At 38.4% G+C, this 19,979-nt stretch overlaps 1 protein-coding gene across 1 annotated transcript; it reads left to right on the forward strand.

Annotated features, from left to right (window-relative positions):
• Positions 1 to 2,169: 2,169 nt before the first annotated feature.
• MINAR2 (membrane integral NOTCH2 associated receptor 2) lies at positions 2,170 to 18,275 on the forward strand. Its single transcript, XM_026507888.4, has 3 exons — positions 2,170 to 2,533; positions 14,778 to 15,005; positions 18,080 to 18,275. The coding sequence occupies exons 1-3, from the start codon at positions 2,369 to 2,371 to the stop codon at positions 18,257 to 18,259; spliced, it is 573 nt and encodes a 190-aa protein (XP_026363673.1). The 5' UTR covers positions 2,170 to 2,368; the 3' UTR covers positions 18,260 to 18,275.
• The last annotated feature ends 1,704 nt before the right edge of the window (positions 18,276 to 19,979 follow it).

A 19,979-nucleotide genomic window follows, 5' to 3' on the forward strand; every position in this document is an offset into this window, starting at 1 on the left:
TATCAATTTCCAACCAGAGTAGAGCCCTTCCTAAGGCTTTGGAAAAGAGAAGAGCCATCATTATTTATTGAGCAAAGGACTTCATGAGGGTCTTCAGACATGACTCATGGGGAAGGAAGCATCCAAAAGGGCTGCCCCTTTTCATCATCTAGTGTAGGGCTTGTAAAAGAAAAGTATGAAATACATCATCAAACAAAGGATAGAAAGATGAGAGTATAAACAAATCACTCTAAGATTTCAAAGGAGGGGGAAACCATACTTACTTGGGAAAATGCATAAAGGTTCTGTGAGTGGCGAGTTATCAGCAATGGCCTGTGAAGGATGATTAGGAGGTGGTCGACAGCCAGAGTTTCCAGGCAGAAAGACTGGCTTTACAGAGGCACAGGGTAGGCTGGGCTGGAGGTGATGGCCAGGAGCAGGAGAGGGAGGAGATTACTTGATTTTCCGATTATTTATCATGCAGGTTACCTCCAGGGATAGCAGTGAGAAGTAAGAACTGATGGTTTGGGGGTGAGGGTGCACAAAGGATGGTGAAAGAAAATGGAGAGGCTGAAACTAAACTTATAAACAGAAAGAGGCAGGGTACAAGCCGCCAGGCATCTAGAGCATGGTGGAGGGATCTAAAGGAAGGATGCCTAAGGAGAACTGAAGGCTCATTTCACCTACCTCATACTTTGGCTAAGGAAAAGGCCTAATCAAATGTATTTGGATCTAGGTTCTGTGTCTCCACTTGCCAATAGAGAGAGCCAAAGAGAAGTAAGGTTCTTCTTGAAGATGTGTGTTATTCCCTGAAGAATCTTTTAGGAAAAGCAAACAGCCTGAGAAATATTTATTCATTAGATGTATTCTGGCAGCCGCCAGGAAAATCCAGAAAGTACCAAACACTTGCACATGCTCGTAATACACTTGATTCTTGCACTTGAGATTTAACTGTTTTGTTGTTAACTGTCATTATGAAGTACCTCTTATTTCTCCAGGAAAGGTGTTGTTAAAACCACCCAAATGTATTTGAAATATTATAAGGCGGTGAAAGAGTTTGGATCCAAAAAATAATTCTTACAGAAAATGTTGATTGTTTAATCCAGTTTTCCAACTATAAGTAGGACATGTTTTTTTTTTTTTTTTTTTTTTTTTTAACTCCCCATGTTTATTGCTATGAAGAAGGTAAGTACTCTCTAGTGTCTTGCTCGATTTGAGAACATCCTGGCGGCTGCTGCTTGTAAGCTGTATGGCACTCTTCTGAAATCTGGTGCTGATACATTCCACATGTGACCCCATTTACCCCTGGAAGAGAAACCTTCCTGCTGAATCAGCTGGGTTTACAGAGGTGCAAACATAACAAACATCCTCTGTCTTTTTCACACCGCTAATGTGTCTATCCTTTGCCTTCTCACAGTGGGAAGTTTTCCCCTTTTTCTAGGTGGAAATCCATACTTTCCCAATGAGAAGTATGGGTTGCCCGAGGCAGAGTGGCTTGAAATGTGAGAGCTTATCTCCATTAAAGTCATCACTCCTCCCTGGCTTCACACACGGTCCACAGCCTCACTCCCACCTTGGCTCTCTGAAGCGCAGATGGGTTCACTTAGGACAGCGCATCATCCAAACCCAGCAGCCATGTTCGCCTTGGGTCGCAAGCGCACCGTACGAACACCACACAACCGTAGGGGCTCGTACAGCTCGGAACAGAGTCAGAGGGACCTCAGCTAGTGAATGCGTCAAGGCAGTAGACTGGGGGACTAGATTACTGTGGCAAACTCTCAAGCAAATTCTTGCCATTACTAGGTTCAGACCAGAGCTGACAACCTAAACGTGGTCAGGTTTCACAGAGCCCGAGACTCTGGGAGTGCAAACAGGAGAAGAAACAAGATCCTGCGTATCACGTGGGAGGCTGCGCGGGCGGGGCCAAGTCCGCTGTGTTAGCTCGGGGATGTTCAGAGAGAAAAATTAGGGCATCTCTCCCTTACAGGTGATATTTCACGAGCTCCAGTTATGGACTGTGACATTGAAATGCTGGCAGTCTTTATCCAAAGAATAATTCCACTAAAACTATTCTTTCTGACGCTGTACGGAGAGACATGAGCGCTCCATATCGAATTTTGGCGTTTTGTCAAATCTAATGAGTGTACCCCATCTGTCCCATTCAAGCACCGCGCGTGCGTGTGTGCGTGCGTGCGTGCGTGCGTGAAAGGCAAGGCAGGGTGCTGCCTTGTTCTGGTGTGGTGATGTACCATTTCCAGAGTGGCTCCCCAGTGTAGCTGAGGGACCTGGTTTCAGATGCCAGTTGGAGCACCTCAGCCTCGTTAATAATGGACAAGTCTGACAAGAGCAGCCTCACTTCCTTTGTTTTCCACCGCAGACGAAGGGAGACATGGATCTCTCTGTTTTGCCAAACAACAACCATCCTGACAAATTCCTGCAGCTCGATGTGAAGGCTTTCGTGAGGAGCTCAGCTCTTCTTCAGGCTGGCCTGGTGAGGTTTCCAGGGGGGAACTACCCTGCGGCGCAGCACTGGCAAAACCTCGTGTACTCACAGGTAAAATCCGGGAGTTGAAGCACACAGGGTGGGTCTCGTTGCTTTCTCCTGAGCTACTATTTCGTTATTTGTACAAAAAAAAAAAAAAAAAAAAAAGCTGTAGGAAACACAGTACAAGGTAGCAGCTCACTCCTGCAATATAAAAAGGTCTTTCTTCCTTAGCATAAGGAAGGTCTCTGATCACTTTATAAAATATGTGAATTCCCCCGACCATTCATTTTCTTCTAAGCACTCGCTTTTCAGCCTGTCCAATGCATTTTATTGCCTACTTTTCATTTTGCTCCTTTCCTTCAGAATTTTTCAAACCACTTGTTACATTTGCAAATTAGACTCTGGGGGCAACCCTTCCTCTATCTTCTGGTGTATTCTAAGCACAAAGCAGCCGACGCTTACACTGGGGACTCATACACAGCCTCTGAGACAACCAGGGAACTAACTTATGCCTCCAGTAGACCGGCTGCCTTTCATTTCATGCAGAGAGGACAGCACAACAACAGAAACCTAATGACTGAAGGAAATGAAAATAGAAGGAACTCTTCTCCTTGGAAAGGTGCTGGCTATTGTCTTAGAGACTCTTACTTTCCACAGATTCCCATGTGGACAAGACGTAGCAATCAGACCTTCAAACCCAGTGCAGGCTTCATTTGTTGCTTTCTTCTTTTGCATCTTCCTTCTCTTTGCTGACTGAAAGAGAAGAACAAAACTGTGATGAGTTCCATGTGCTGGAATAAACATAAAGGCCCTGACTGTTGGACAGCCCATGAAACAGGAATAATCTTTGTTTTAAGACGTGAGGGCTAATGGGGTTAAGGGTTAGTCAATTTAGAAACAGGAAGAAGCATTTCATTTCAGAACAGATGTGACTGACCTACAAACCCCTGCAAGTCATTAAATCCTTTGGAGTGGTTCAAATTCCCTGAACAGAAATTTGTTTTCTTTTAAGAAATAGTTGCTACTCATGAGTCCTGGTGTAAAGTGACTCCTTTGTGGTGTGTTTGTGGGCTCCTCGGGACCTTTATCATGAAATCATTCAAAATCAAGTACCCTCAAATGATTATGTAAGTGTTTCCTCCACCTATATAAGGGTTTTAATTTATTTCCATCATCAGGCAGCCTGTTATGACAACTGCCATTGTAAAAAAAATTTTCACATCCTTCCCTTTTGTAATCTTCAAAACTCTTCCCCCACCCCCATACACACCTTTTGGTTATTGTTTTTGTATTTTAAGTTAAATGCAGTGAAATTCCTCCTCTTCCTTCCTTGTTGTTTATATCATGGAACAAAATGACTCAAAAATCAGTTCAGAAAACCTTGGCCCTCCCATGTTATGAAGTTTAGTCAAAGAAAACGTATCCAATAAATTCCTTTGAGGTTGGAACACATCAATTTAACATCTTTTGTTTGGTACTGGAGTTGACCTATTTCCTTATGTGAATCTCCACGGTGTAAAGCTCTGTTGAGTGTTATTCCTAAACCTGAATGAAATGCATCCAATTTTTAAGGGACATCTTTTCCAACAGGTAGGTCCTGACGAGTTGCAGTAGTTATCCCAAGAACACCAATGAGGTAAAAATCTGCTTCCTTTGTCTTTAGATATGTTATTGGTAACTGTAAACTACACGTAAGCTTGGTAAATTTAGTTTTCCTTTTACTCTTAAAAAAATGTTACATGACGGAATAAAGGCCAATTTACTATTGAAATGATGCATAGGGTGGGGGGGAATAAATCTTACAAATTCAGATAGTTGGGTAGGCATGACACAAATTAGGACTAACTACGATTTATATCTACTACTTTTATTTGTAATATGTGGATAAGTAATTCTTCTTTCCCTGGCTGGATCTTAAAATTCAGGAGTGATATATTTGTTGGATAAAACGTAAATCTAAAATAAAAGCATATATGAAAGTTTTAAGTGGCTGTAGTGTTCCTGGAAGAAGGCAGTGAGTATACCAGCTGTATTGAAGTTTATTAGGGGTGCATAAAGTGGCAGCTGTCAGAAGTTCTTCACTTAAAACCTTCACTCTGTTGGGGATACATTAAGCCAATGGAAGAGCATTGAATAAAGAGATTAGAAACTTTGTTTCTTTCTTTTTTAAGATTTTATTTATTAGAGAGAGTGCACACACACCAGAGTGAGCGAGAGAGAGCAGGAGCAGGGGGAGAGGGAGAAGCAGGCTCCACAGGGAGCAGGGAGCCCATCACAGAGCTCCATCCCAGGATGCTGAAATCATGACCTGAGCCGAAAGCAGATGGATGCTTAACCGACTGAGCCATCCAGGCGCCCCAGAAACTTGACTTCTTGTCTCAAACCCACAGTAAGCCACTTTAAGACACCTCTACTATGGCCCTTATTTCGTTCATGCTTCAATATTTCCACTTAAAAAATTAGTATAAAATTAATTTTACATATCTGTTTAAAAATTAAAACAAATAAAAATATGAGGTAAAAACAATTGAGAGAAAAGGTTTCCTGTAAAAGTTTAAGAAATGTGTATTATTATTATTATTATTATTAGACAATATTCCAAATGGTGTTGAAATTATCCTTTCATTAGATTTTGAAAAACAGTAAATAAGACTACTTGCATTTTTTTTTTTTTATTTATACTGCGGATGGAGGGGGGGTTGTGTAGAGATGGTGGTGTTAGGGAATATTGTCAGTACATCTGTCAATCCATAATTCAAGCAGTAGGTTTTATACTCACATGAAATCCACAAAGACTTCAGAGTCCCATCAGCTGATCCCTGAGTCTCACACCACCCAGGTGCCTGGTGTTTGGGGGGTCAGACCACCTCAGGGAATGTCGAAGGACTTATCCTACAACCAGTGCCTTCAAAATTAATGGTAACTCAGCCATTAAAACTCATATCATATAATCCCAAGTATGAAGCCAAATTCCTAAATATATGCATCATATTTCCATCCATGATTTATCTCCCAAAGCTTTTTTTTAAAAATTCACAGTACACTTTCAGAGGAAATTCTGTCAGCCATTTTTACATGCAGAAGCAATTCTAGGCATATAGAAAAGTAAGCCCTTGTTCTCAGTCTTGCCAGTAACCCCGGACACTGTGAATTCCATCCCGTGCAAACACACAGGTCACCATGTTTGCAGGAGCGAGCATGTATCTCCTGATTCCACTCTATTTATACTTTTTTTAGATTCTTTCACTAGAGAAGAAAAGAAGCTTCACAATAAATTTCATCTCAGTGCAATGAACAAACGTTCGCCAAAATCTAATGTTTCTGGTTGTTAAAATAATTTGGGGCATGTATCTGATGAAGGCATTTGGAATTGTATTCAAATATCTCTGCCAATCCCTTTATAAAACGAGGTAATGAGAGGAAAAGGCAAAATTTCTTTTTTTTAGTTTAAATAATAAAATATGTTTTTTCAGATACTGTAGTGGCCCCCCCCCCCTTTTTTTCTGATTAGCAGTTAGACTTCAGAATCTTTTCAGACTAATCTCTTTGTTTTATATTTTCCTGGCTTCCAGAAGCATTCTGTGCTAAACCTGTGAGCTGGACCAAAAGGCCAAGGATAAGAAGTTGATCTTCCCTTGATTTCTAGACAGTGTCATTTCCTGGGTTTATTCCCTAATCACATTTCCTTGCTTTGTTTTCAGTCTCAATAGCTAACTTTTCCCCTTAAATTCTAATGTCTCTTCTGTGTCAGTTTTTTCTTTTGGGTGATTTTTTTGGTGTTTTTTGTTTGTTTGTTTCGTAGGCTATAATTACACCTCTTAACAACCTGTCTCTGGACAGGTCCTTGAGATCTGTCGTGCCTTCTCTAAAAATATCTCTATTCCTAATCCTCCACTTACTGCTCTGAAAAGAACAGCCGTGCATACACAATAGTCTCCCATTTTTAAGCCTATATTTGGGGAAATGTTATAGAATCTTTGATGCACTTAAATTATTATCTAGGAAGTTGAGGGGCATAGCTCAGTTGCTCAGGGATTTACGTGCAAATATCAGAACATGATTTATCAAGTTATGCTAAATTTATGCAGTTCACAAAGTCTTCAGTGGGGTCTGAAACTTAGCCTTGGATGGTGTGCTGCCAGAAACAACACCGAAACTGTCCCACCATACTGCTCTCAGACCAGACCCAAATTCCTCTGGCACTAACACCTTTTTGAAGGACACCTTCAGTGGTACAATAGTATGTGTGGGACTCCAGAGCCCTGGCTAGATGGAGAAGAAGGCAGGAAACAAGGTTCAAGAGAGGCCTGGGTCAGAATACAAAGTCTTGGTAGTTGTTGTTTAGATTTTAAATTTTATCCTGAAAATTTTGAGGGCTTGTGAAATTTTTAAGCAAGAGAATCACACGATCAAACCTGTGTTTTATAAAGATAGCCATTCTAGTAATTTGGAAAACAGAATTAATGTGATCACTGGGGACCACAAATTTGTTTGTACTCCCACAAGTAATAGGTAAACAAAAGGTCTTGTTTGCATTATGATTATGAAAGGGATTTCATTGCAGATCAAATTGGGGGGAAATGGAAATCTTTATGATCTTGATTCTCCCAATCCATAAACATGGTATATATTTTTCATTTCTTCAGTACTTCAGATGGCCCTTCAATGATGTCTTATAATTCTCCACATAGAAGTTTTCATAAAGTTCGTTAGGTTTATATCTAAATATTGATAGCACTTTATGCTCTTAAGACTAGAATCTTTTAAATCATATTTCATAATAAAGTGTTACTCATGTATGTCATTGATTATTATAGACTGCATTTATTATATATTGATCTTAAATCCGGAAAGTCTGTTAATCTGTTTTATTTTGACGATACATATCCCTATAGATAATCATGCCATCTGCTGTTTTGTTTCATTATTTAAAACCTTTATTCCTTTCATTTATTTTTCTGTTCTTATTGTATTGCTTAGGGTTTCCACTGCAATAACATATGAATGTTTGTGATTACCGGCATCCTTGTATTAATTCTGAAACTAAAACAAATGCTTCTAATATTGCAACTATTTGGTAAACTGTGCCCTGGAAGTTTTGGGCAGATTTTCCTAATTAGTTTTTAAAGATTCCCTGGTATTTCTAGTTTGCTAAGAAAGTGTGCTTTAAATATGTTCGAATGTTTTCAAAATCTTTTTCATAATCTGTTCCAAAATTCTTTTTTTTTTTTTCCTGTTACCGTGGTGGATTATATTAATCTTCTAATTTTTTAAATCACCCTCTAGGTAAAAATTCTTTCCTGGTATGAATCTTTCTTATCCTGGTATGTAGAATTTATACATATTGTAGGATTCTTTTTAGCAATAGTTTATTCATGATTTATTCATTGTGCTTGTAAGAGAAATTGGCCTATTATTAAATTACCTTTTCTTTTACTTACTCCCTTTGTCTCAAGTCTATACCAACCTCATAAAATGAACTGAGGAGTATTCTTTGTTTTCCTATTTTCTGAAAGGGTTTGACAAAAATAGGGATGATCCGTTTTCAAGAATATCTGGTAGAAGTTGACTGCAACACTTGGTTGGCCTGGTATTTTTCAATTTGTGTGCAGTTGGGGTCGATTTTAAACTCTTGATTCAATTAGCCAAATGATCACAGGTTTATTAACATTTTCTGTTTTTTCCTTAAGCTGGCTAAGCTATGTGAGAAACTGCCCAATTGCATGTAAATTTTTTAAATTGCTCTCATTATTCCCCTGTTACATTTCTTAATCTCTGCTGTGTCTTTACTCATGTTTCTTTTACACTTCTAACCCTGTGGATTTGTGCCTTTTTTTCCTGAGCAGTATTGTGGAGGTGTTTTCAATCTTTCCAGCCCTTCCAGAGAAATAGCTTTCAACACTGTTCATCCTCTCCATTGTGTATTTGTTTTTTCCTTTGTAATACGTATTGATTTCTATCTTTTTTAAATTTTTATTTAAATTGCAGTTAACATACAGTGTAATTTTCCCTACTTCTATCTTTATTGTTTGTTATTACCTCATTAATTTTCTCATTCTGCTTTTATCATGAAGCATATATTTCTATAATAGTCCCTCAAAATACTATTTCAGCTCCAGCCAACAATTTTGCATATGTAGCATTTTTCATTTTCATTCTGTTCTAAATTCTTAATTTCCATTATTATTTCCTTGAAGTGTATGTTTTAGTTTTCTACAAAATGTGGTACTTTAAATTAATTTTTCGATATTGATATCTAAATTTCTGAGGTGACCATATTCAAACATCATGATCCATATAATACAATATATAAATTTCTTAGTTAACTGTGTTCAAACAGCATGATCCATATAATACTGAGTCTTTGAAATTTGTTTTAGAGTCTAGCACGTTATCAATTTTTGTAAATATGCAGTGTATATTTTAAAAATTAATGTTTTCAATTGTTTAATAAAGATCTCAGTATATGTTACTTGATCAAACTTGGTTTTATTGCTCAAATCCTCTTTATCTTTAGTAATTGTTTTGTCTGCTTGATAAAAATTATATGTATTAATTCCTCCGTGTAATTATCTCCAGTTTGCTTTATAAAGTTTGAGACTATTAGATACATATAAGCTTAGAATTATTGTATTTTACTAATGATATCTCCCTTTATTCATTTTGTAGCTATCCTCTGTATCTAACAAATCTTTTGTCTTAAAATCTATTTACTTTCTTAGTGGTAGTTTAAGTTATGTTGTGGATACAAATACACTCAAAGTTTTAGTGACTTAACACAATAAAATGTACCTCCCACATAAGGTCTGATGTGGGTGATATGGATGGATGTCCTAGGGGCCTGACTTCCAAGCGGAATCCAGACTGTTCCTTCTTAGGGATCTACTATATCAGAATCTCTGTTGGGTCTATAGATTAGAAAGAGAGTAATCCAGGAATCTTTCCAGGGATTTCAGGGATCAACCCTGAGTTGGGACATGTCCCAATCCAGTCCTATGTCCTACTCCATGGACTGTTGTATGCCCATAAAGAAGAAATGGATTTGCTAGCCAGGCTCTGACACAGTTTATCATTCTTTTAAACACATTTATGTAATATATATATCTATATATTATATTTTATATAATTCATATATTATATAAATATTTATTTTGTATCTATAAATTCTTCCTTTCTGAATGGGAAAATTAAAGAGATGGCAGTCGTGGGTGCCTAGATGGCTCGGTCAGTTAAGCGTCTGCCTTCAGCTCAGGTCATGATCCCAGGATCCTGGGATCAAGTCCCACATCAGGCTCCCTGCTCAGCCAGGAGTTTGCTTCTCCCTCTGCCCCTCCCCACCGCTTGTGCACTTTCTGTCTCTATCTCTCTCCCCCTCTCCTGCAAAAATAAATAAATAAAATCTTTTAAAAAGAAATTAATTAATTAAATAAGGTAAAGACATGGCAGTCACTATTCCAAAGTAATTCCGAGATCCCATGGGAATAGTTTGTGCAGCCCTCCTTCCTTGAAGTTGTGAAAGATTGATTAGGCCGTGATTCTGTTTTTTAGAAGAACTTCTGGTGCACTGTTCTCTATAGTCCTTGATTCCACCCTCTAGGAAGCATCCCTTCATTCACTGTTCTCTTTTTGCCACATCAGAAGTAGACCATTCTTCAAGGATAGGCTTCAAAGTTTACTTGTACTTAAGGAAATTTATCTAGGGTTATTATCACAGCTTTCTTTTGTTTTTTAATTCTAAACATTCAAAAGCTTTTAGGTGTAGGCTTGTGATTTCTTTGGTCATATATTTCTTACAGAATTTAGGAAGCTATTTATTAATGTAATTTTTTTTATTATATTATGTTAGTCACCATACAGTACATCCTTGGTTTTTGATGTAAAGTTCGACGATTCATCAGTTGCGTTTAACACCCAGTGCACCATGCAATACGTGCCCTCCTTACTACCCATCACCAGTCTATCCCATTCCCCCTTCCCTCTGAAGCCCTCAGTTTGTTTCTCAGAGTCCATAGTCTCTCATGCTTCATTCCCCCTTCTGATGTAATCTTACCTGACCTAACTGACTACTTGCAGTCAACTTTATATGTCAATAAACACACCTAAAGTTCTTTGAGGGCATAACTCTCAAGTAGGCTTTAATGTCTTGCTTCCCTGCTCCATTTCTATATTTTTAGAGTCAGTGACAACCACATAGAGGCTCTCAGGGATAAGAGTTATGAAAGCACAGCCTAACATGATTTTTATCTTGAGTTACCTTATTCGACTGAGAAATTTCAATAGGTATATTTTGCTCAATGTTGTTTTTTTTTTTTTTTTTTTAAATCTGTGTTTTACTGTTGGGGTCTACAAACAGATTTTCAACAGTAGAAGGATAGAAGGCATCAAATTTCTAGGTCCTCTCTACTCTTTTTCATTTCTTCTTTTCAACTGTCCAACTCTTTCTCTAGTCTCATCTCTTTCTTGTATCACATTAATGCTCTGATTATGATAATGTCATCATACGTACATAAATGTTCTGATTATTTACAAGTATCTCTCCCAGAGCTACAGGTGATTGGATTCCCATTTATGACACATGACATTCATGCCAATTTTTTTTCCTCTAAGATATGAATAACCATCATTCCAGCTGCTGATGTTTTTTTCATCCCTTTCCACTTCTTGGTTCCTAAGCCCATGCCACATGTTTGTGGAATTTTAAGATAAACCTCTTTCTGTATTGGGAAGGATAGGATAGGCTATCCTGTGATGACATGTATCCCCACAAAATATCACTAATTAAAAATAAAAGATTTTTTTTAAAAGATCAATTTATTTATTAGAGAGAGCATGCAAGCATGCAGGGAGAGAGAGAATATTCAAGCACACTCCCTGCTGAGCTCACAGTCCAATGCTGCACTCAATCCCAGGGCCCTGAGTTCATGAGCTGAGCTGAAATCAAGAGTCAGACACTTAACTGACTGAGCCACCAGGCACTCCAAAAATAAAAGAATTTTCTTGCTCATGAAAGGTCTGAGGAAGGGCAGATGGATTTTAATGGCAGCTCTTTTCCAAGAAATAACCCACAGCCTCAAGTTCTTTCATCCTGAAGTTCTGCCATCACAGAACCCTTGCTTAATGGTGACACAAAAGTGGAAATGAGGACAGTGAGCCAAAAATATTGTGAGAGATTTCAAGGACCAGGTTCAATGGTAGTTTCTGTTACTTTTATCCATACATCGTCAACTAGGAAAGAGCTGGTCCCATTGTAACTTCAAGCCAGACTGGGGAAGACAGTCATCCTTTATGCTCAGGAAGGGAGAATAAAATTCATAAGCATTTAACCAGTCATCACAATACATAGCTCTCATTTCTCTCTATTTGCCAGTATATCTTTTCATATCCTTCACTCTCATTCTTTGAGTCCTTATATTTTAGGTATTCCTCTTGTAAATATTACATAATTTAATTTTAAAAATCTGATCTGAGAATCTCTGTCATTAAAATAGAAGATTTAGTCTATTTACATTTAACACGATGATTTCTAAAATTTTTCTGTTTTCCTGAGGTTCCTCCTATTCTTTGTTTCAGTTTTATTGTCTTATGATCAAATTTCCTTTATCTTTTTTCTACTGGTCTACTGATTTAGAAACTATTCTTTCTCTATTTTCACTAATATTTCTATACTCTCACTGATATGATATCTTCAAATGTTCTAATCAAAATTATCTGTGTTAAATTTTGCAGTCCAGTGATTAAATTGTCCCTTATTTAAAAACTCACAAATTAGTAATTATTATCTCTATTTTACCATAAAATCAATACTTGCTTAGATAGAAATAGAGATTTATCAATTTTCTTTCTTTTTTCCTTTCTTTTCCTCAGCATTTCTTTTTGCATCTCAATCTTTACTTTTATTGTCAAGTTTCTTCCTGAAGTACATTTTTTTAGAGGTTCTTTCTTTATTGGCCTCTCAGTTCTGTAGTCTAAGTTTTTGTTTGTCTCAATATGCATTCTGTTTCACTCTTTTTGCTGAATGATAGTTTACTTATATGTAAATGGTGTAGATAATGACTAAAATGTATAAAGGATAAATGGACAAAGTAACAGTGAATACAGAAAAGTCTAGGTAAGCTTTGAAGTGTTACTTTCCTCAAATATTTTAGAATACAAATTATCTTAGAGTTTATATTACTAAAAGAATAAACTGTTGAGTTTTCCTTTGGTAAGTGTAATCTATCCAGAATGTGGTATCAAGAGTTAGAAGAAATACATGCTTTTTTATTTTCTTTCTTAAGGTATTTGAAAAAATTGCCAACATATAAATGAACCTCAACCATAATTAGTATTTCTTATTCTGCCATCAAATTCTTAGCAAAGATATTCTATTAATTTTCTCTTCACATGTCCTTCAGATATAAAATTGTCATGCAACACAAAAAATAAAGGGCACCATATATTAGGATAACCTCAGACTTTCAAGAATGTGGTTTAGAATTAAGGGCTTGAATGTTCTTTTTAGACTATAGCTCTGAATTAATACTTATTAAAATTATTTTGTTATCTTATACCTATTAGTTTTCCAAGGTCTTCATACATTGCAATAGAGTGTTATTTTTTCCTGACCCCCAAAACCATATTTTCCTCATTTATAGAGCTTTCTTATAAGAAGCTCAAGGAATAGTCTAGCAGGCAAGAAAACTGACAAAGCAAATTTGTCAATGTCTGAAGAATTATCCCTCTCAAAGATGATCAAAGATGTCTAGCCTTGGGGGAAGAAAAAAAAAAAAACTTGAGTCAGAATTATGCTAAGCTGAAATGATCTAAATTTCATATCAAATTGTTTTTTCTCAATTCAGAAACATTTTTTTATGAGGCCATCCATCTTAAAGACAAATGTTAAGGCACGATGATGTATCATTTCATTGCAAATTTCAGTATTGAAGAATATAAATTGATTTTGAGCAGACCAACAACCTAATAAATTCAGAGAAGATCTCCGACTTGACCTCTAAGTATGTAAAAAACGTACGGGTTAAGAAAATTAGGGAAACCTAAGGCCAAAGAGAATGTGAATGGTTTTATCTGGATGATTTTTTTTTTTTTGGCTTATCAGTCATTTCAGAAGGAAACTATGTAATATTAGTTCACAACCCAGCTTACATAAATACATATTTAATGTGACCTATATACTCCAATATATGCTGAGCAAATCAGTGTCTTGTTGGTCATAAATATGACTCAGAGGAATATTAATTGCTATTGAAACTTCTCTGTTTAGGAAGGCTGAAATATGTGAAACACACATATTGAAAAATTGCTGTCAATTCATGAAATGTGTCACCAGTTTTTAAGGGTTAAACCTAAGTTCTCTGAAAATTAACTTACGTGGAATTCCTCTCCCTTGATGTCCCATGATAACTGAGCCATTAATCTATAAGTTTTTTGCTTCTTCTTCATTTTATTCAGCCAATGAACAAATTTTAATGCTAAATTTTTCTACCCCCATAATAATTTTATAGTTATAAGGAAAAAAAAAAGCAAAGTAAAAACCTGAAGTTCAAATCAGACACAGGAAAACGCAACTACCCTACACTGTTAAGTTTGAGATACTGGCTATCCTTGGGCAGGGAGAGGGCAAGGGTATCATAGAGGGCAACAAGAGGTATGCTGGTAATGTTCTGTTTCTTATTGAGCTATACATTTATGCCCACTTTTCTATATGTATGTTTTGCTTCAATAAAAAAAAAAAAGATTTAAAAAATCTGAAAGTCAATATTGGAGCCATCTTATAGCCAGCTGGTGTGTAGACACATAAAGGAGTAGGATGCTGTTCTGTCCTCCAAGCTGTCTGAAATAGGAGTCCCAAGAGAGTTTTTGTGAAAGCCAAAGCATATCTATAAAATGCCTTTTAATCTTGACTTTGCTGGATTAATACTACAACATTAAATATTATTTTTATCAGTCATGGAATGCACAAATAGAAGTAAAATGTCATTAAATCTCAATGCAAGTGAGCTGGAAAAAAAATTGGCTTTGTTCAGAATTCTGCTATTTGAATTAAAGAACAATGTTCTTTCTTTTTAGTTCTATAAAAGAGCATTTTAATGAATGATCACTGGAGCTGAACAAGATCACATGCAAAGAAAAAAATTAATTAATGGCGGGATTCTAGGTCAGACTAGAGCCTAGAATCCTTTCCTCATTCATTGTCCCAATCTGTTGGGTTTCCAGGCAGAAGGAGCAAATTTTCAGGGACCGTTATTTCACATTGCATCTTCTGCCACCAGTGGCCCATTGGTAAGAGAAGCTGTGTCACTGTGTCTCCCATCAGAGAGAAAAGAAGACCATTACCGCGCAGCGAATGAGGCGATCCGGTGCAGAGGGCCCTCTTGCTGGGGACCATCCCCCACCATCCCTGTCGTCAGTTCTGAAGAATAACCCGCTCTATGGTGACCTAAGCTTGGAGGAAGCTATGGAAGAAAGAAGAAAGCATCCCTCATGGACCGTTGAGGAGTATGACAGGCATTCCCTGCACACAAACCTTTCTGGGCATCTGAAGGTACTCAAAGCAAAGAATCACCTCCTTAGATCAGTTAAATATTCCTTTAAAAAAAATGGGTATTAAAGTGACAAGCACTCTTTACTAGACCCAGATCTCTAGATTTCAGGTCATTTTGGCCCCTGACATCCCTTTTTCTCTCCTACTCAATACGTGTTTATGGATTTGTTCTGACCTATACTATGTCAGCCCTTACTGGCATCTGTCTGGTGTAGAGAGAAAGAAATGATGTGACACAGAAACGTTTACCTAGAAGGTAAATGGTTTTGAAAATTAATTTGCCAGATTATGTATGTTTTCCCCTAGTTTTGTGATCATTTATTTCATGAAGACTTAAGAATTCCCTCATCTACATTGATTCAGAACTATTTATTCCGTGCTCTGTCTTAGGCACGGTGCAAGGGAGTTCTCATCAAGGGTCATCTTATGCCAAGCCCACTCAGGGATTTAAGATGGCAGATTTACATTTTGGACATTTTCCTGTGTCTCAGTAACAAAACAAAACAAAAACATTTCAACACAGGAAAAGTATGCAATGAACTCATTCACCCAGCTTAAACCCAACTTCAGTTTTTCTTTGTTTTCTTTTTTTCCCCCTGGTGTCATCTATCACATAGAAGATGTAGAAATACCTGCAAAGCAGGGAGGGTGGCCCTCTGTTTTCTGAGTGGGCTGCATTCCTCCCCAGCCTTGGCTTGCCTCTGCCTGCCCTAGGGTCAGGGCGGCCTGACTTCTTTCACAAACACTTCATTTAAGAAGGTGTATCTGCTCGGAGCCCCATACCTTAAGCACCTGAATATTTTTTTCTGTTGCAAAGGGGATAATATTGTGTCCCCTTAAAATCTTACACTTTTAAGAATCTCAAATGTGCACTCTTGAAATATCTTGTTGTCCAGAGTCTTTGAGGTTTTTTTGATCTCCTAGTAGATTTAATGTATCTCCTCCTTAATGTAGCTTCTGTTCCAGAGAAGTTTCCACAACAGAGGCTCTCCCATAGCAACAGTAATCTTGTGGGTTTTTTTATCAGGAGTCTGAAGATCAGGACCCCTAAGAAGTTAGTTTCTTTTTTTCTTTTCTTTTTTTTTAAATTAAGTTTTTATCTTAATACCACTGTAGTTAAAATACAGTGTTATATTAGTTTCAGGTGTACAATATATTGACTCAACAATTCACCCAGGGCTCCTCACGAAAAGTGCACTCCCTAATCCGCATCCTCTGGTTCCCCCGTCCCCCAGCCCCCTTCCCTCTGGTAACCATCGGTTTGTTCTCTATAGCTTAGAGTCTATTTCTTGGTTTCTCTCTCTCTCTCTTTCCTTTGCTCATTTGTTTCTTAAATACCACATGAGTGGAATCATATGGTATTTGTCTTTCACTGACTTATTTTGCTTATCATTATACTGTCTAGCTCCATCCATGTTGCTACAAATGGCAAGATTTCATTCTTTTTTATGGCTGAATAATATCCCATTATATATATATCTCACATCTTCATCTTTGGGTGGACACTTGGGCTGCTTAAAAGGTCACTTTCTACAATTAGGAAAGTATGTATTGTTTTCTTTCACAAATATTTCTGGACTGAGTGCCAGAGGCTCTTCTTTGCTCTTTATTGTTTACCCGAATGGCAACAGGGCTTTGAAGATGAATATTACTGTCCCTGCCATCAGAAAGTTCATCTAACTGGTCAAAGTAACAAGTCATAATTTTATAACAAGATAAAGGAAGAGGATAGTATTGTAGTGATAGTAGAAAGGGCTATGCAGATTCAAAAGAGGACAAAATCACACTGGATTATAAAAAGGCTTCAAGAAAAAGTTACTGTATGCTGGGCTTGAAGAATGCCTAGAATTCCAAAAGATATGGATGGTTTGCATGAGCAGGGAGGTTCTCGTCCAGAGTAGCAAGAAAAAAGGCCCAAATACCAGAAAGTGAGAGAGATTGTCAGAACAATAATTAGTCCACTTTTGCTGACACTACAATTTAAGTAATAGAATAATGGGAAAATAAGGCTCAAAAACACTTAAAAAGTGTTTGAATGTAAGGCAAAGGAGATTGAACATCGTTGGCAATGAGGAATATTTTTGTTGGCAAATTCTGTGCTATGTTTAGAAAGATCAAATATATATATATAAATGGGTGCATTGCTTCACTGAAACTGGGTCCTTCCCTCCCCTCCCCATCCTCCATACATACAGTCAACTCAAAGCACTTCCAGACCTCATGATGCTATTCTTTAGCACTCTTTTGAGGGATGCTTCTGAAAGTCATGACTTTCGTTTTCTTTAGCATTTCTTTCTGTACTACATTAATTCGACTTCCTTCATCACTAGCTCTCTGCACCTCATAACTAGCAGACGGAGCCCATAACTTATTTTCTGAAATCTCTTCACCTCTTACGGGCTGTAAAAGCTCCAAGTGCCTTTGGCCAATACCAATTTTCTAAATTACTAAGAATTTATAAATAAGAAAGGGGGAAAGAAGCCCCATATGCAGTTAGCAGGGCTAACGAGGAACAGAATGCGAGAGGAGTTTGGGATTACAGAAGTTCTTCCTGAGGATTGCAGGCATTAGGACACCTAGAAAATGAAGGGTACCAGTCAAGTAGACAAGGATTGCAAGGTTATCCTTCCGCAGAGCTCAGCCAAATTTCATTTTACTCTTGTAGCTTTTCTAAGACCAGGAAGTTGATACCGCAGCAGTGTGGTGGAGGAATTACACCGCCATCACCAGCATCCGCCCAGCTCCCTACGTGTGTGCCCGTTCCTCTCCTAGCAGGGCGCTAAGAAGTCCAAAGCTTATTCACTGACCCCCCGAAGCAGACTTAAAGTCCACTGAGACTAGAGAGGCAGAGAGAGGGTGGGCAGCTCAGCCGCAAGCCATTGCTGATGAGAAATAATGATGTTCTTCAAAGCCCAGCCTCTCATATTTGAGCTGTGACACTTAAGCCTCACCGGGGACCGTGTGATATCAACCTTCAGTACCTCTCACGGTGTTGTTCTGCAGTATCAATTAGTCTGTAACACTGACTGATTACTGATTGATCCTATTCTATGTAATTTTTTTTTTCTTTTTAGGAAAATCCTAATGACCTACGGTTTTGGTTGGGAGACATGTACACGCCCGGTTTTGATACCTTATTGAAAAAGGAAGAGGAGCAAGAAAAGCATTCAAAATATTGCCGTATAGGTCTGATTTTGCTCCTTGTTGCCTGCATCTTGGTTTTCATAGTGACCGTGAGCACACTTTTCACTTAAAGAAACTGCTGCCGATACAGCCACTTGAAATTTCTTAAAAATCTTTCCAAATAAACATTTGCAGAAAAACATGCTCACGTGGTATGAATGTACTGTTGAATGTCCAGCTAAGTGTCATTGTCTTGTTGAATGCAAATGTTGCCTGAGATATGCTGGCTTTCTCTCCTTTGTTCTAGAAGTCTTGGTATGAATTCCAGAGGGATCTTTGTCCTTTGGGAAGCAGGAATTCTGGGGATCAAAACCACAGAAAAACTGCTATACACAACCAAAGTGAAACACTTAGGATAGGGAACAGAACAGCACCAATAATTGCCTGCAGATTTGTCTTACCTCCTTCTACCGGCCCCCTCCTCTCGTCCCTAAAAAGTTGAGCAAAGCATTTCTGGCTGCCTCAGACGTGCAACGTAAGAACTACTGGTTGTGCTGCCTGTTGGGTTGAATTCATGCTGTTTTATCTTCTTTTATTCCCGTTGAGGCCAGAAAAAGGGATGGAAGGTGGCTTTATTCAAACGTATTCTCATTTTCCCAGGATTGCTTTATAATGCCTCTGTTTGAGGTAGCGATTTCAGTAGACCTAAACTTGAACAGGCCCTAGTTCTGTAATTAATTACGTGTAGAGCCAATTGGGCTTACTGATTGATCCACATTGGCTAGTGTGAGCCCCGGTGGCTCTCAGGAAGTATGTATCACCAGCCATGGCCTCAGAGGAAGGCCCTAGAAAAGCAGAGGAAATACGGCTAAGGGAATAGGATCTGAATCCTTGCTGTGTCTTTTGCTAACTGTTGGACCCTGGGCAAGGTATCCTTTCTGAGAGAGGATAGAATCAGCTCCCCAGTAGGGCTCGTCTAAGGGCTAAACAAGAGACAGATAAGAACAACACCGGGCTCCTAGTAAGTAGTTGCCTAGTTAAGGACGGTTCTTACTACAAATATATGCTAAGCTTCTTGGTACCCTGAGGCCACCTGCCATTGCCTGCAGATAACTGGGGACATGATGCTGGACACAGACGGAGAATCAAGTCAACTGCCTTCTCTTTGTCCTAGAACACCAGATCCTAAATCCTTTTCATCCCTGATCCTTTCTCTTCTTTCAGGATTCCCCCCACCCCAAGCTCCCACCCCCCAAAGTTTAGTGCATAAAGCAGAAAAGGGACTTCCTCTTCTTGCCATTAATCAGCCTTTGGGATTACCACACCATTCTACTGTATCTCTCCTAAAGATACTTGAAATAAAGAACACTGAAGTGCCCCTTTACTATACAATAAATTCGTGGTGCACGACAATTGTCTTAGCCATATTTGTAGCACTTAACTTCTTCTTCCTCCTCTCCTCTGTAACAGGTTCTGCCCAATTTAGAACTGAATTAAGGAGAGACGAAGGTCCTGGGGATTCCTGAGGGCAGGCCCACTCACTGTGGATGCCTGGCAGACAACCGCTTCGTATTAACTCTGTTTTTCAAAGCTTGACTGCCCAGTGCTTGCTTCTAAGGAATTCGATCTATGTTCAGGTCTCTGCTACGCATGGAAAGCATTTGTGTGCACCGGGTTACAACCAGCTGTCCGGGGCCACATACAGGTAAGGCTCTGTAAGGGCACTCCGCAGGGATCACCACAGGAGAAGTGTGTGAAGCTGCCCACCTCGACTTCTGACCCCCTCCCCCCATCTCATTACCTTTCTCTTCTGCCCCCGTCAAGCACCTGGTACCCCCCTGTTCTCTCCAG

This window comes from Ursus arctos, unplaced genomic scaffold (genome assembly GCF_023065955.2).
Source record: "Ursus arctos isolate Adak ecotype North America unplaced genomic scaffold, UrsArc2.0 scaffold_5, whole genome shotgun sequence".
Taxonomy (NCBI): Eukaryota; Metazoa; Chordata; class Mammalia; order Carnivora; family Ursidae; genus Ursus; species Ursus arctos.

Excerpts from the sequence above, each read along its gene's own strand:
- MINAR2 (XM_026507888.4), top strand. The coding sequence starts at position 2,369 with ATGGATCTCTCTGTTTTGCCAAACAACAACCATCCTGACAAATTCCTG. Across the intron at positions 2,534-14,777 it reads AAAACCTCGTGTACTCACAG|AGAGAAAAGAAGACCATTAC; the intron begins GTAAAATCCGGG and ends GTCTCCCATCAG. Across the intron at positions 15,006-18,079 it reads ACCTTTCTGGGCATCTGAAG|GAAAATCCTAATGACCTACG; the intron begins GTACTCAAAGCA and ends TTTTCTTTTTAG.